At 36.6% G+C, this 12,317-nt stretch overlaps 1 protein-coding gene across 1 annotated transcript in view; it reads right to left on the bottom strand.

Annotated features, from left to right (window-relative positions):
- Positions 1 to 12,317, bottom strand: part of smyd3 (SET and MYND domain containing 3) — a 166,549-nt gene that overhangs the window by 121,978 nt on the left and 32,254 nt on the right. Inside the window, exons 2-5 of the mRNA XM_088334760.1 lie at positions 3,276 to 3,339; positions 3,091 to 3,198; positions 2,227 to 2,275; positions 1,996 to 2,150 (exon numbers count right to left, since the gene is read on the bottom strand). Coding sequence (XP_088190886.1) covers positions 1,996 to 2,150; positions 2,227 to 2,275; positions 3,091 to 3,198; positions 3,276 to 3,339 — 376 coding nt within the window. The remainder of the gene's footprint in view (positions 1 to 1,995; positions 2,151 to 2,226; positions 2,276 to 3,090; positions 3,199 to 3,275; positions 3,340 to 12,317) is intronic.

Here is a 12,317-nt window from a genome sequence, read left to right as displayed (position 1 = left end):
ACTTGTTATATGACTTAAAATTGCGAATAAGGGGTAAAAAAGGAAACATTTTGTGACAATATACTTTGCTGGGAATATTCCAACTCTAAACTTGTCTAATATCCAGTGTATAGCTTTGAATGCCTTTCCTCAACCTTTTGCAAGAACACACAATTTAGTACAGGATTTTTTGTAATAAATCAGGCCCGACATGTCTTGTAACTTGAGACTCTCCTCATTCTTTAAAAGGAAAAACATTTTTCTTTTTTTTTCTGTGAGAAACTGCTTAAAAACTGCGACCCTCGGCAGGATATTTACTCCACTTGTTTCTGTTCTAGTAACACATGGTTTCCTGCTCTTTAAATGCTTCTCCAAGTTCTTGTGATCTGCTCATTCATTCCTCATCCTCCCTTCCTTTAATCCAAACAGCCTTGCTCACTCCTCACCTCCTCCAACAAGGTTCCCATCGGAAATCCCAAAACGTATTCAATCAGCAGCTTTTCCTGCCTTCAGAATGCTTGCTCCCAAAATACACACAATATCTCACCCGAGATACGGTGCAAATGCACATGCTCACCTCAAGCGCAAGGATATTTAGTCAAAAATGGAAGGACATAGAAACAAATCTGTCATTATCTTTCAGATATGGGTGTGGCTGGGATACCATTTTTGTCCTCAACAGTTCTGAGCTTTAGCTCACATTTTAACAATCTTTTAGAATTATTTTTTTAACCTTCGGGAGGTATAAAAGCTTAAACCCTTTTTCCAGGTGTTAAACAGCTACGAGTTGTAGCTTGTGCCCGTCACATGCTTTTAATGATTACACATGTATGGAACTATTTGTCACTACTCGGGGGAGATTTCAAATAATATACAGTCCTGTGCTTAAGTGTGTAGTGATAAGTTACATTTACTCTCTTACATTTACTTGAGTACGTTTTGGAACATTTTGTACTTCTAGTAGTATTTTAAAATCACTATACTTTTACTTAAGTAGGTTTGTGAAAAAGACTCTTTCTGTGCTACATTACACAAGCTTCATTGAACCCGTTACTTAAGGACGCACATTCCTCATTTGATTGTTTTCTCCAGAGTCCAATGTGTGAAAGCCAGCTTTACCAACCAAGCTTCACCCCCTTTAAAGGTCGAAAATAAGCGTGTGTGTGAGAGATCAACCAAGGACCCCAAAGGTACAGAGAAAAATAAATGCACAGAACTCAAACCTAAACTGTATTAATGTGATTTTATTTACTTTCCCTTTTCAAAGGTTGCCATTTTTCTTTCATAAATGCATGCTGCATTTATTTGCAGTTTTTCTTGCCCAGATAAGGGGCACCTATTGTTTTATCCAATCCTTGAACTAAAAATGACATAAAAATTGGATGTCTTGATTTTCTTTAATTTTTTCAAATTAAACATTCCGTGATTCATTAATATCGTAACAAAGTTAAACTTAAGGCGGTATCATACGACAGAGTAGTCACGTCATTCCCCATAAGATGTGTTGTGCTGCATCCAACATAATTTTGGTATTAGGCTAATATATAAGTAATAATTTGGATGGCTACTTTTTATTGTTACTTGACTCATATCATTCTGAAGTAATAGTACTTCTACTTGGGTATATTTCTTGGCTTACTCTACCCACGTCTGGTTCTGTGTTGATTAAAATAGATCATGGTTGTAAAATCTTCAATAGAGCAAATTCACCATTGACTGATTTGGGATCCTAGCCAGACAACCACGGCCTACAGAGAAGTTGTAATGAAATGCGGTTTTAATCCTAGAGAAGAAACAACCTAGGTTGTACTGGGAATATACACACACAAACACACGTGGAGGGTTCCAGCTACAGATGCAGAGACGATCTAGGACATATGTTGGGGTGCAAGCCAAACACAGCAGGGGACATTAAACACAAAAAAATTGCTGGTTGCGGTCTGTGGTTCTTTGTGTGCGGAGGTTGGTTACTTGAGCGCTTTTACAAAACTGTTTTGTTTGCAAGCATTAGCCTACCTTTGCAATCATGTCTAGAGGATGTCTGCAGGACCCGGGCAGCACTGATGTCATTTCCAGAGCCAGGTCAGGCACTTCCTCTTGTAGGTAGATCTCCAGCATGGATGCCAGCTGAGCTAAACCTTGCTTCTTCTGCTCAGACATGGAGGTCAGATCTATGGACATTGACCACACAGCAAATTAGTGACATACCTTAATTGAATGTACTTACAGAAAGGAGGGGGAACATACGTGATTGGTGTTCATTTAAACAGTAGAGCTCCTCACTCATTGGATTTTTCTAAAAGATGAAATAAAATCGTTTTTTTCTTAGCAACAAAAATATCCCTTTACTCACTTTCCCCAAGAGGACAATTTTGTAAAAGCAACAGATGGGCCATTTGAGTCTACTGGTAATAGTAAAAACATGACTGATGTGAAACATGCAACGTAGGACAAATCCACAGTCAAATAAATACTATTACCTCTAATTGATCATTATCCATCTGTTTCGGAAGTCCATTAGAGCAAAATGTTACAAAATATATCAGAAGGTGCCAGAGCAATCCGAAAATAAACATAGATTGAACCAAATAAACCCCCAACCCCTAACTGCGTCCAGTAAACTATACATTTAAATGAAAATTGAGAATAATTATATAACAAACCTTGATTTACAGAACAGTATTGTTCCTATACTGACGATCTAAGGCCTAGGAGCCAGATTCCAGCAATTACATTTAAGTTCATGTCAAATTACTATTGCCTAATTATTATAAAAACACCACACTACTTTGTGGTGAAACATAAGTCGACACCAGTTTTCAGCAAATACAAAATCTTGTTTGAACCTTTTTTGAAAAGACATGCCCAAAAAAGAATACGGTGCAGGAGACAAAATGGCGATCAAGACGCAGGCGTCACTCGATACAATAAAGAAAACAAAACAAATAACTAAATAAAGAATGAATTTGAAAAAAGGTGGGATGATATGAGAAATTATCACAGATCTGTATCCCTTTTAAAGGAAAAAAAGTAGGAATACTGTTAATTGAGTGTGTTGTGAATAGAAACCTTCTTGTTTTGATCTGGACTTTAATTACCCAAGAAACGTACTAAGGCAAAAATGATTCTTGCAGTCAGTCGGACAGAGTCGGTTGGAACTCTGGGAAGGATGCTCCGCAGGCAGTTGCACTCCCTCTTATGCTCAGACCATGCTTTTTTCTGTGGGGTTGAATTATTATAACAGATGACAAACAAAATATTAAGGAGACATGCTCATGCACACATCAGTTTAATACCTGGCAAGTGATGTTGCAGTAACGAGCCAATTTGCATCGGGAACACCGCAACATGGTTTCATGCCTGTGGACAGGAAACAGACATAAAACAATTATTTAAAAGGTTTCAATTACTAAATGGAAAAGTTGGAAGTCCTGAAAATTTGGAAAAGTTTTGATGCTGTCACGTGATGTTTTTTGAAACATGTTACATTTTACTTTTTTTTTTATATATATATATTTTATCATTTTCACAATACTGAAAAAAACCCTTTTCTGGCTGTCATGTAACAAAGAATGTTGGCGTACCTGTCACAAATCATAAAAGGAAGAGGTTTTTTTTTATTCATTATTTAACTCTGATCAGATAATATCAAAATGATGTAAATCTGTTAACAAAAACCAACAAATACACATGAAAAACGAGTCCTATTTTTCCACTCACACAAGCGTATTTGATTTTGCAAAAGCGAATCGCTTCTCAATCTAAACACCTAAAAATACTTCTTTACCGGAAAGTTGCAAATTTTGCTTCTTCTTTGCAAAAAGAGATTGTATGTATGTATGTATGTATGTATGTGTGTGTGTATGTGTGTATGTGTGTGTGTGTGTGTGTGTATATAACTGCAGCTTATGTTTAACTAAATCTAGTGACCATGATGAATAGACATCAATGATTAAATCGGATTTTATACAGTCACGCAATGTTTTTACGAGCTATATTGCATTTATGGTTTTCATTAGTGAACTCGTAAGATTGCGAAAAACCATCAATGTAACTTAATCATCGGATTACATTATATACATTTTTGCTAAAATCTCACTTTTAGAATACACATTGATAAAAAACAAATTGAGCATTAACTGTTATCTACCAAACTTTGGATTTTTAAAAGAACCACAATATCAGCACTGTTCAGTCGGTCCCTCAGTTAAATTGATGTTTGTTATTATGTCTGCCTCAAAGGAGAATTACCAGTCTAATTCAGGATGCTTGTTTTTCTGATAACAGCCCACAGCACAACAGTATTTGCCCACTCCCTCAGGTCAAATATAGTAGCTGGGCAGAGCATTGCTTGAAACCCTCACACAGGCGCTAATTCTCAAAAACTCTCGAGACTAAGAAATAGTAGGACGGCTGACTTGTACAGGTATCATACACAAACAGTGGACCCACCACTCAAAACCCGAAGAATAAAATTCGTTTTCAAAGTTGAACAAATGCCCAGGGACTTTCTTCCTCCTTTGTGTGTTCTTTTCCAATCTGTAGGTTCTGTTCTTTTCATAGAAATATATGGCTTTGTCCCTGTTGCTTGGTCAAATACTGTTTGGCCACCTTACTAACAAAATCCCTAGGGAAAAAAAAGAAAAATACACACCAGAATTAACTGTGACTAATTTCCAACATTAGCTATTAGTACTTGTTATTGTTATTTTACTAACACATTACATTTCAGTGGTTGGAAGCTTTTGTAATGGTATGACTTTTTTTTATTGTGAAAGACACAAAAGGAGTTGATTTCAATTTTTTTCTTTTAAATATAGTTATTTTGTAAAACCCGACCCAACTAAGGACGGGTTAAAAGATGGTGAAAATACATTGAAAAGGCCATACAGTAGATGTCTTTATATGTTTAAAAAAAGAAAGGTTGGAAAAATATTTTCCACCGTGTGTTTACTTTATGTAATGTAATTAAAAATTTGCTTTTACATTTTTTTTGATTAAACATTTTAAAAGCAAATTTTTAATTACATTACATAAAGTAAACACACGGTGGAATGGTTATCCCACTTTTAGACGTCTATTTTATTCCTAAAACGGACAAGTCCAGATTCAGCTCCAAATCTAAAATTAAAAAGATACCTGAAATTGATCAAACTGTGATATTAATATTAAAGTAATTTCAGCAATTATATATTATAATTGTTTTGAGAGTAAATGCAAAGAATCTTCAGAAACCAAAGCTGAGACTAATAACGTGGGGTGCTGGAGGGTGACGTCATGCTCATCCCAGCAGGTTTTTTTGTTTCTATTAGTCAGTGTAGCATGAAAATGTTGAAATAAGAGAAGGCCTTTTTTAGCAGAGTCCTAATACCAACCCAAACTACCAAAAATATGAAAAAAGAAGAGTTTATTCGTGTGCGTGTAGGAAATAAATGTACTTGCATCTTAAATGAGCTGAGTGAGGCAAAGATCATGACTCTAAGCCAGGAGATGGAGGCAGAGAGTAAAAAAAAAAAAAAAAAATGTGAAACGGATACAATTAGGTTATGTTAAAATATTTTTAATACACTAGCAGATTTTAGTTTTTTTTCCTTTTCTAGTAAATTCTAAAAATACCAAATGAGCAAAACTATTTGTATCTGATATGGCAGATCAGTCTACTCAGTGGAACAAAAAAAAATGAAATCTGGAAATATAAGTTTTAATTATTTTACTATGTTTGTCTAGAAGTACTTGTCATTCTAACAAGTATCATTTAAACTTTTCTCAAATGCCAATTTACTATGAAAACATTCTTAACATTTAAGATTGTGTTGTCTTTAGTATTTCCTCTATCGACCTATTAGCAGTGTCGAACTGGACCATTGCATTTGGCCCTCCAGAGTCAACCAAAAGCAACTTAAACGCTCTCTTTTTCTGCCCCTTACTTAAGTCATTTATCTTCATACTCCATCCATCTCCTCCTGTCCTCCCTTTCCAATGGCAAATTTATGGTTGCCAAAAACAGCTATTCTTGTCACCCTGAGTCGGAGCAGAAACTCAGAAGCCACCCACGGTTTGCAAAACTAATGGCGGCGGCGTGAGACAAGAGGCAAGAATAACAGCAGATTACGAGACAGACCTGAACTGGCCACGCACTGCACAACTTCATTTTGCTAGCGGAAGTGCCAAGTTCCATCAATAGTTGAATGTAACCTTATTTGGGCAAGTGTTTAGAGGTCAACCGATTATTGGACAGGCCGAAATTGGTGAATTTGATGGATATCGGTATCTGCATTTTTATCTATTCAACAGGCCGCAGCAGAGACTTGCTCTCCCTTGCTCCTACTCCTCCGATCCTCTCCTCGCTACCCACCCCGCGTCTTCTGACTGGATAAGCGACCTGGGGCAAAGCCACTGAAGCAGGAACAATAACGTTAGCGTGGAAGCCCACCTATCTAGTCCTGACATGCCTGTGTCCGTGAAAGAAAAGTGTCTTTGAGATTAAGGGATAGCATAAAAAGTGTAGTTAGCTAGTTGTAGAGAGGCAAGTTCAGGTGGAGACGTATATAATAGTTATATAAGTTCGTCAATCTGGTTCTAAAAAACGGGAGTGCCCACACTTTTGATTTCATGAGCTCTGTTAAAATTTCGATGCACTTTTTGCTTTCTGTTAATTCAAGTGAAGTTGGTTGTATTGACAGATTGATGTTTTGTTGTCAAAATGTTTTGGGTTTTTATGTATCTTTATAGAAGTTGGTGCTAAGCCTATTTTTTATGTCCTGCACTGTTAGTTTTTGGTTGAAGGGAAAAAGTATTTTTGTTAGTTGTGTTGAAATTTTAATTTAATTACTACGATATGTTTCAAGGAGCTATTTAAGTTTAATGTACCTTTATACGAGTTGCTGCTAATCCTAATTTATTTCCTGCACTGTTTTTGGTTTAAATAAAGGATTAGACATGTCAGTTTTGTTGACATTCTAATTTACTGTAAAAAGTTTCAGAGAGCTACTAAAGTTTTATTGGAATTCATAATAAATATTCTGTTTCTTTTTGCATTATTAAAATGTTCTTACGCTGACTTTAAAGCTTTTACAGGATATGAATATCAGCTCCAAATATCTGTAATCGGCCTTCTCTAATAACTAATAACATTAAAAGAGATAATCTTTTATTTCGCTGCTTTTCTTCAACTGCCTCCTTCATCACCCATGATGCTGTCGTCTTTGGGGCCTTGTGAATTTGACGCCACGCAAGAGGCAGGTCCAAGATAAAAACTCATGAATAACATTAGATGGCTTTCATTACAAACACTGAATTACAAGGAACATTGTCGCACTGCCTCATGGTCTTTATTTCAATCTTTTAATCTGTATAGTGAAACAGTTGAAAGTGTTTTTTATTGCAAATGTTTAAAATTAGAGGGGAAAGCAACCCAAAATGTTGAAAGGGCCATATTGGATGAAAAAAATAAAACAAAAATTTGCCTGGAGCCGCAAAACAATAAAATCCTTATAATGTATGGAACATCTCCTGTTTGTATCTACAGTGCATCCGGAAAGTATTCACAGCGCTTCACTTTTTCCACATTTTGTTATGTTACAGCCTCATTTCAAATTGTATTAATTTAATCTCTTATCTCAAAATTCTACACAAAATATTTCATTATGACAATGTGAAAAAGTTTTTTTTTTTAACTTTTTTTGAATTAAAAAAGTCAAAAGTCTCAAGCTCAATCAGGTTGGATGGGAGACGTATGTGCACAGCTATTTTCAGATCTCTCCAGAGATGTTCGATCGGATTCAAGTCTGGACTCTAACTGAGCCACTCCAAGACATTCACGGAGTTGTTCTGAAGCCAATCTTTTGAGATCTTGGCTGTGTGCTTTGGGTTGTTGTCCTGTTGAAAAATGAACCTTCACCCCAGCCTGAGGTCAAGAGCGCTCTGGAGCAGGTTTTCATCCAGGATATCTCTATATATTGCTGCATTCATTTTTCCTTCTATCCTGACTAGTCTGCCAGTTCCTGCTGCTGAAGAACATCCCCACAGCATGATGTTGCCACCACCATGCTTCACTGTAGGGATGGCATTGGCCTGGTGATGAGCGGTGCCTGCTTTCCTCCAAACATGGCGCCTGGTATTCACACTAAAGAGTTCAATCTTTGTCTCATCAGACCAGAGAATTTTGTTTCTCATGGTCTGAGAGTCATTCAGGTGCTTTTTGGCAAAGTCCAGACGGGCTTCCATGTTCCTTTTACTAAGAAGTGGCTTTCGTCTGGCTACTCTACCATACAGGCCTGATTGGTGGATTGCTGCAGAGATGGTTGCCCTTCTGGAAGGCTCTCCTCTCTCCACAGAGGAATGCTGGAGCTCTGACAGAGTGACCAACGGGTTCTTGGTCACCTCCCTGACTAAGGCCCTTCTTCCCCGATCGCTCAGTTTAGAAGGCCGGCCAGCTCTAGGAAGAGTCCTAGTGGTTCCAAATGTCTTCTATTTATGAATAATGGAGGCCACTGTGCTCATTGGGACCTTCAAAGCAGCAGAATTTTTTCTGTATCCTTCCCCAGATTTGTGCCTCAAGACAATCCTGTCTCGCAGGTCTACAGAAAGTTATTTTGACTTCATGTTTGTGCTCTGACATGCACACTCAACTGTGGGACCTTATATAGACAGGTGTGTGCCTTTCCAAATCATGTCCAATCAACTGAATTTACTGCAGGTGGACTCCAATTAAGCTGTAGAAAGATCTCAAGGATGATCAGTGGAAAAAAGATGCATCTGAGCTCAATTTTGAGCTTCATGGTAAAGGCTGTGAATACTTATGTAAATGTGATTTCTTACTTTTCTATTTTTAATAAATTCAAAAAAGTAAATTAAAAAAAAAAACTTTTTCACATTGTCATAAAAGAGTATTTCGTGTAGAATTTTGAGATAAGAGATCAAATTAATACAATTTGGAATGAGGCTGTAACATAACAAAATGTGGAAAAAGTGAAGCGCTGTGAATACTTTCCGGATGCACTGTATATTAGCTATGTTAGCCTACTCTTTTTAGGACTAAGTTGGATTCAGCGCATCCTGTGGACAACGATCCACCACCTGACTACTCTGTTCAGAATACCACCTCAAGTTTAAACTTTAAAACTAATAAATTACAGTATTTTTTTGCCTTGATAAATTCTAAGAAATGCAATAAAGAAACCTATTTTTTCATGTCATTTTTATTTTGAGCTCACATTGTTTATTTGGTGCCCTGCGATTGGCTGGCAACCAGTTCAGGGTGTCCCCTGCCCACTGCCCGATGATTGCTGGGATGGGCTCCAGCACCCCGCGACCCTACTGAGGATAAGCGGTGCAGCTAATGAGATGAGATGAGATTGTTTATTTGGTGTTAATAGTGTCAATAAAATTGTTTAAACCAAAAAAAATAATAATATTTTGAGGATTCGAAAAAAAATACAAAATGAAACTAAATGTTTACGCTTATCTGGACAACAAAAATAGTCCGATAAAACACAGAATGTATAAATAAAAATAAAACTGCATCATCTTGAAAAGCTAAATAAAATAAAAATAATACAATTTAAGTTAGATTTCTGTGCATATGTCACAAGACAGTTTGCATGGGTAAAACGCAGCCCCATTCATTGTCTCTCTTTTGATACCAAATCAATGTACCAATCTTTGCAACAAAACACAAACCTTATCTCTAAGTGTCATTGAAATATACACCGACAAAAATCCAAAATTACTGAATAAAACAGCTACTTTGTTAATAAAAAAAATAAAATTGTATCTCTACCCCTTAAATGTGTTGAAAATAGGGCTGTAGCGAGAGGTTGAGCTATGATTTATATTGTGATGCTGCCCCTTTGTCAGAGAAAACACCGGAAAGAAGAAAACAAGCAGGAGGAATGTAATATTCATTCTACACCTTTTTACAGCATTGGAAAGCGTTGAACGTGTTTGTCCTCCTAAAAAAAACATATTAAAGAAAAATATATTTCCCTCCCCCAACTTTTTCAATTTGTAAATATTTCTGGAAAAGTGCCAGGGAGCTACTCAGGAGCGCTAAAGAGCCGTGTGCGGGGCGAATAGAAAATGGAAGACGTTGTCATGAGGCTCTGGAAAAGAGCAAAGAATAACAAATAGACTGAGCATTTGGTCTCTACATTAATATGCAATTGGCTGAAATAGTGCATTTAACTAGAATACACGTTTTTTTTTTTTCAAGTCCATCCTATCAGATGCCTAATTAGGCCTACCTCAGCATGTCTCTCTGCGTGTGTGTAGTGGGTGTGCTGCATGATAATAAATTTCCCGAGAGTACAGACCACCATGTTGTTGAAACAGCGAGACTCGCTTCGTTGCATGAGCATGTTTTATATTATTAATTTGCAGGGTCTTGTTTTCTGAGCTGTCCAGTCGTGCAATGGCGCATTTTCTTATTTGAAGCATGTATAACTCGTGTTAGGGGAGATTGGACAAATTCTAACGAGTCACAGTATCAAGGATCACGTAGATTAGCTTTTTGATACCCGATTACCATACATTCCGGACTACAGAGCTCACCTGATTAACATCCACATGCGCAGGATTAACAAAGAAGCTCATGCTGAGGTTTTGAATTTTTCCTTGCCCGTATGTTGGCCTAAGATCAGGGGATGGTGTAATTGAAACCTGTGCAGTCCTTTGGGACATCTTGTGATTAACGACATACAAATGAATGTGACTTGACTTGACTTGAATTGGGTGAATAAACCAGTGACATTGAATAATGTCAAAGTGTTTAAACTTGGTAGCTCCACTACCCAGTTAATAAATCCTGTATCTGGTCTTCCACCACCCGCAGATGACAACACAACCAATAAACTTTTACACCATATGGGTGGGCATATTCACACTTAATGGCGAACATATTTAATTTTAAACCTTTTAAGGACACCTAAAACTACGCATCCCACTGTTAATGATCATGACATTAACGAGCAAAATAATTGGTAGCGATCGATACTACACTGTGTTTACTTGAATTGGATCGATACTAAAAATCATGGTATCGCCCACCCCTAGTATACAGCAGGATGGAGCCAATATGTTTGGTATTACTTTATACCAGTGCTCCACACTAATCTTGATTTAATTGTATGAATGGCATTCTTTCGAGGATGGACCGGGATGGGTTTTTCAGGGCCTACACCAATACGGATCTTTAGTACTCAGAGGAGGCCGACAATTGATATTTGCAACCGATATACATTTGCTGTAAAAGCTTAAAAAATGGCGTAAGAAATTTTTTATAATGCAAAAAAAACAAATAATATTTGTAACAAATTTGAAGAAAAACATTACTAGCAAAATGAAAACTTTTACACGTCCTAAATTAGAATTTCCACACAACTAACATGACTAATCTTTCACGTTCGTAAGTGTGGTGGTTTACACAGGGAAATCAAATAAAACCAGTGTGTCGGGCACAATTATAGCATTCTTAAAACTTTTATTTTCTTAATATTGGACAGAATGAGCTTAAATATGATGAAAATGCTAAATAGAAAAAAAGGAAAAAAAAAAACAATGGTTCAGTCCATTTGATTTCTAGCATCGTGTTAAGATGTATTCTGACAATTATTCATTTTCTCCTCAATTGTTGGCCACATAATCATCACATAATGGATTATCTATTAACCATTGACTATTAAAACCATATCAATTGATAATGATTTTTATTATACTGAATTCATATCTTCTTGTTAATAAAACAGTTTGTGTTGAGAACACGGAGGTCGATTATTCATTTATATATTTATTATTCATTACTTGTTTAAATGAATGAATTAATATGTTTAATAATAATAATAATAATAATAATAATGTATTTTATTTAAAAGCACCTTTCAAGCCACCCAAGGACACTGTACAGACAATGAGAAAAATACAATGTAAAATGACTGAAAGATGTTTGTATGTGGATGTTGGTGTAAAGGGAAAGTGAAATGACGTTCCGGGTGCTCAGCACCCCCAAATCTCTAAACCTAAAATCGCCCCTGGTCGTGAATATTATAGCGTAAAGCTGCACTGGGTCGCCTCCAGTGTTAGTGACGTTCACGTGAATGTCTTAATAAACACTTAAATAGACAACAATTGTTTTTTTTTTGTTTTAATCACGCCGATCAAAATTCCTTATCAAACATATTATACAGACTATGATCGCAACATTTGATCTATTGAAAGCGCAGCGCTGAAAAGCATCGGAAAATCTAAGATGTGTTCACGCAAAGGATTCCTGCATAGGTTTGTGCGTTGCTGCACGTTGACGACATTTACTCGACATTTTGGTCAAGGGTGCAAAATTCTCA

This window comes from Urocampus carinirostris, chromosome 4, assembly GCF_059441175.1.
Source record: "Urocampus carinirostris isolate Australia breed hairy pipefish chromosome 4, RoL_Ucar_1.0, whole genome shotgun sequence".
Taxonomy (NCBI): domain Eukaryota; kingdom Metazoa; phylum Chordata; class Actinopteri; order Syngnathiformes; family Syngnathidae; genus Urocampus; species Urocampus carinirostris.
The sequence above is the reverse complement of the archived record's forward strand: the minus strand, read 5'-3'. Positions and strand labels throughout refer to the sequence as shown.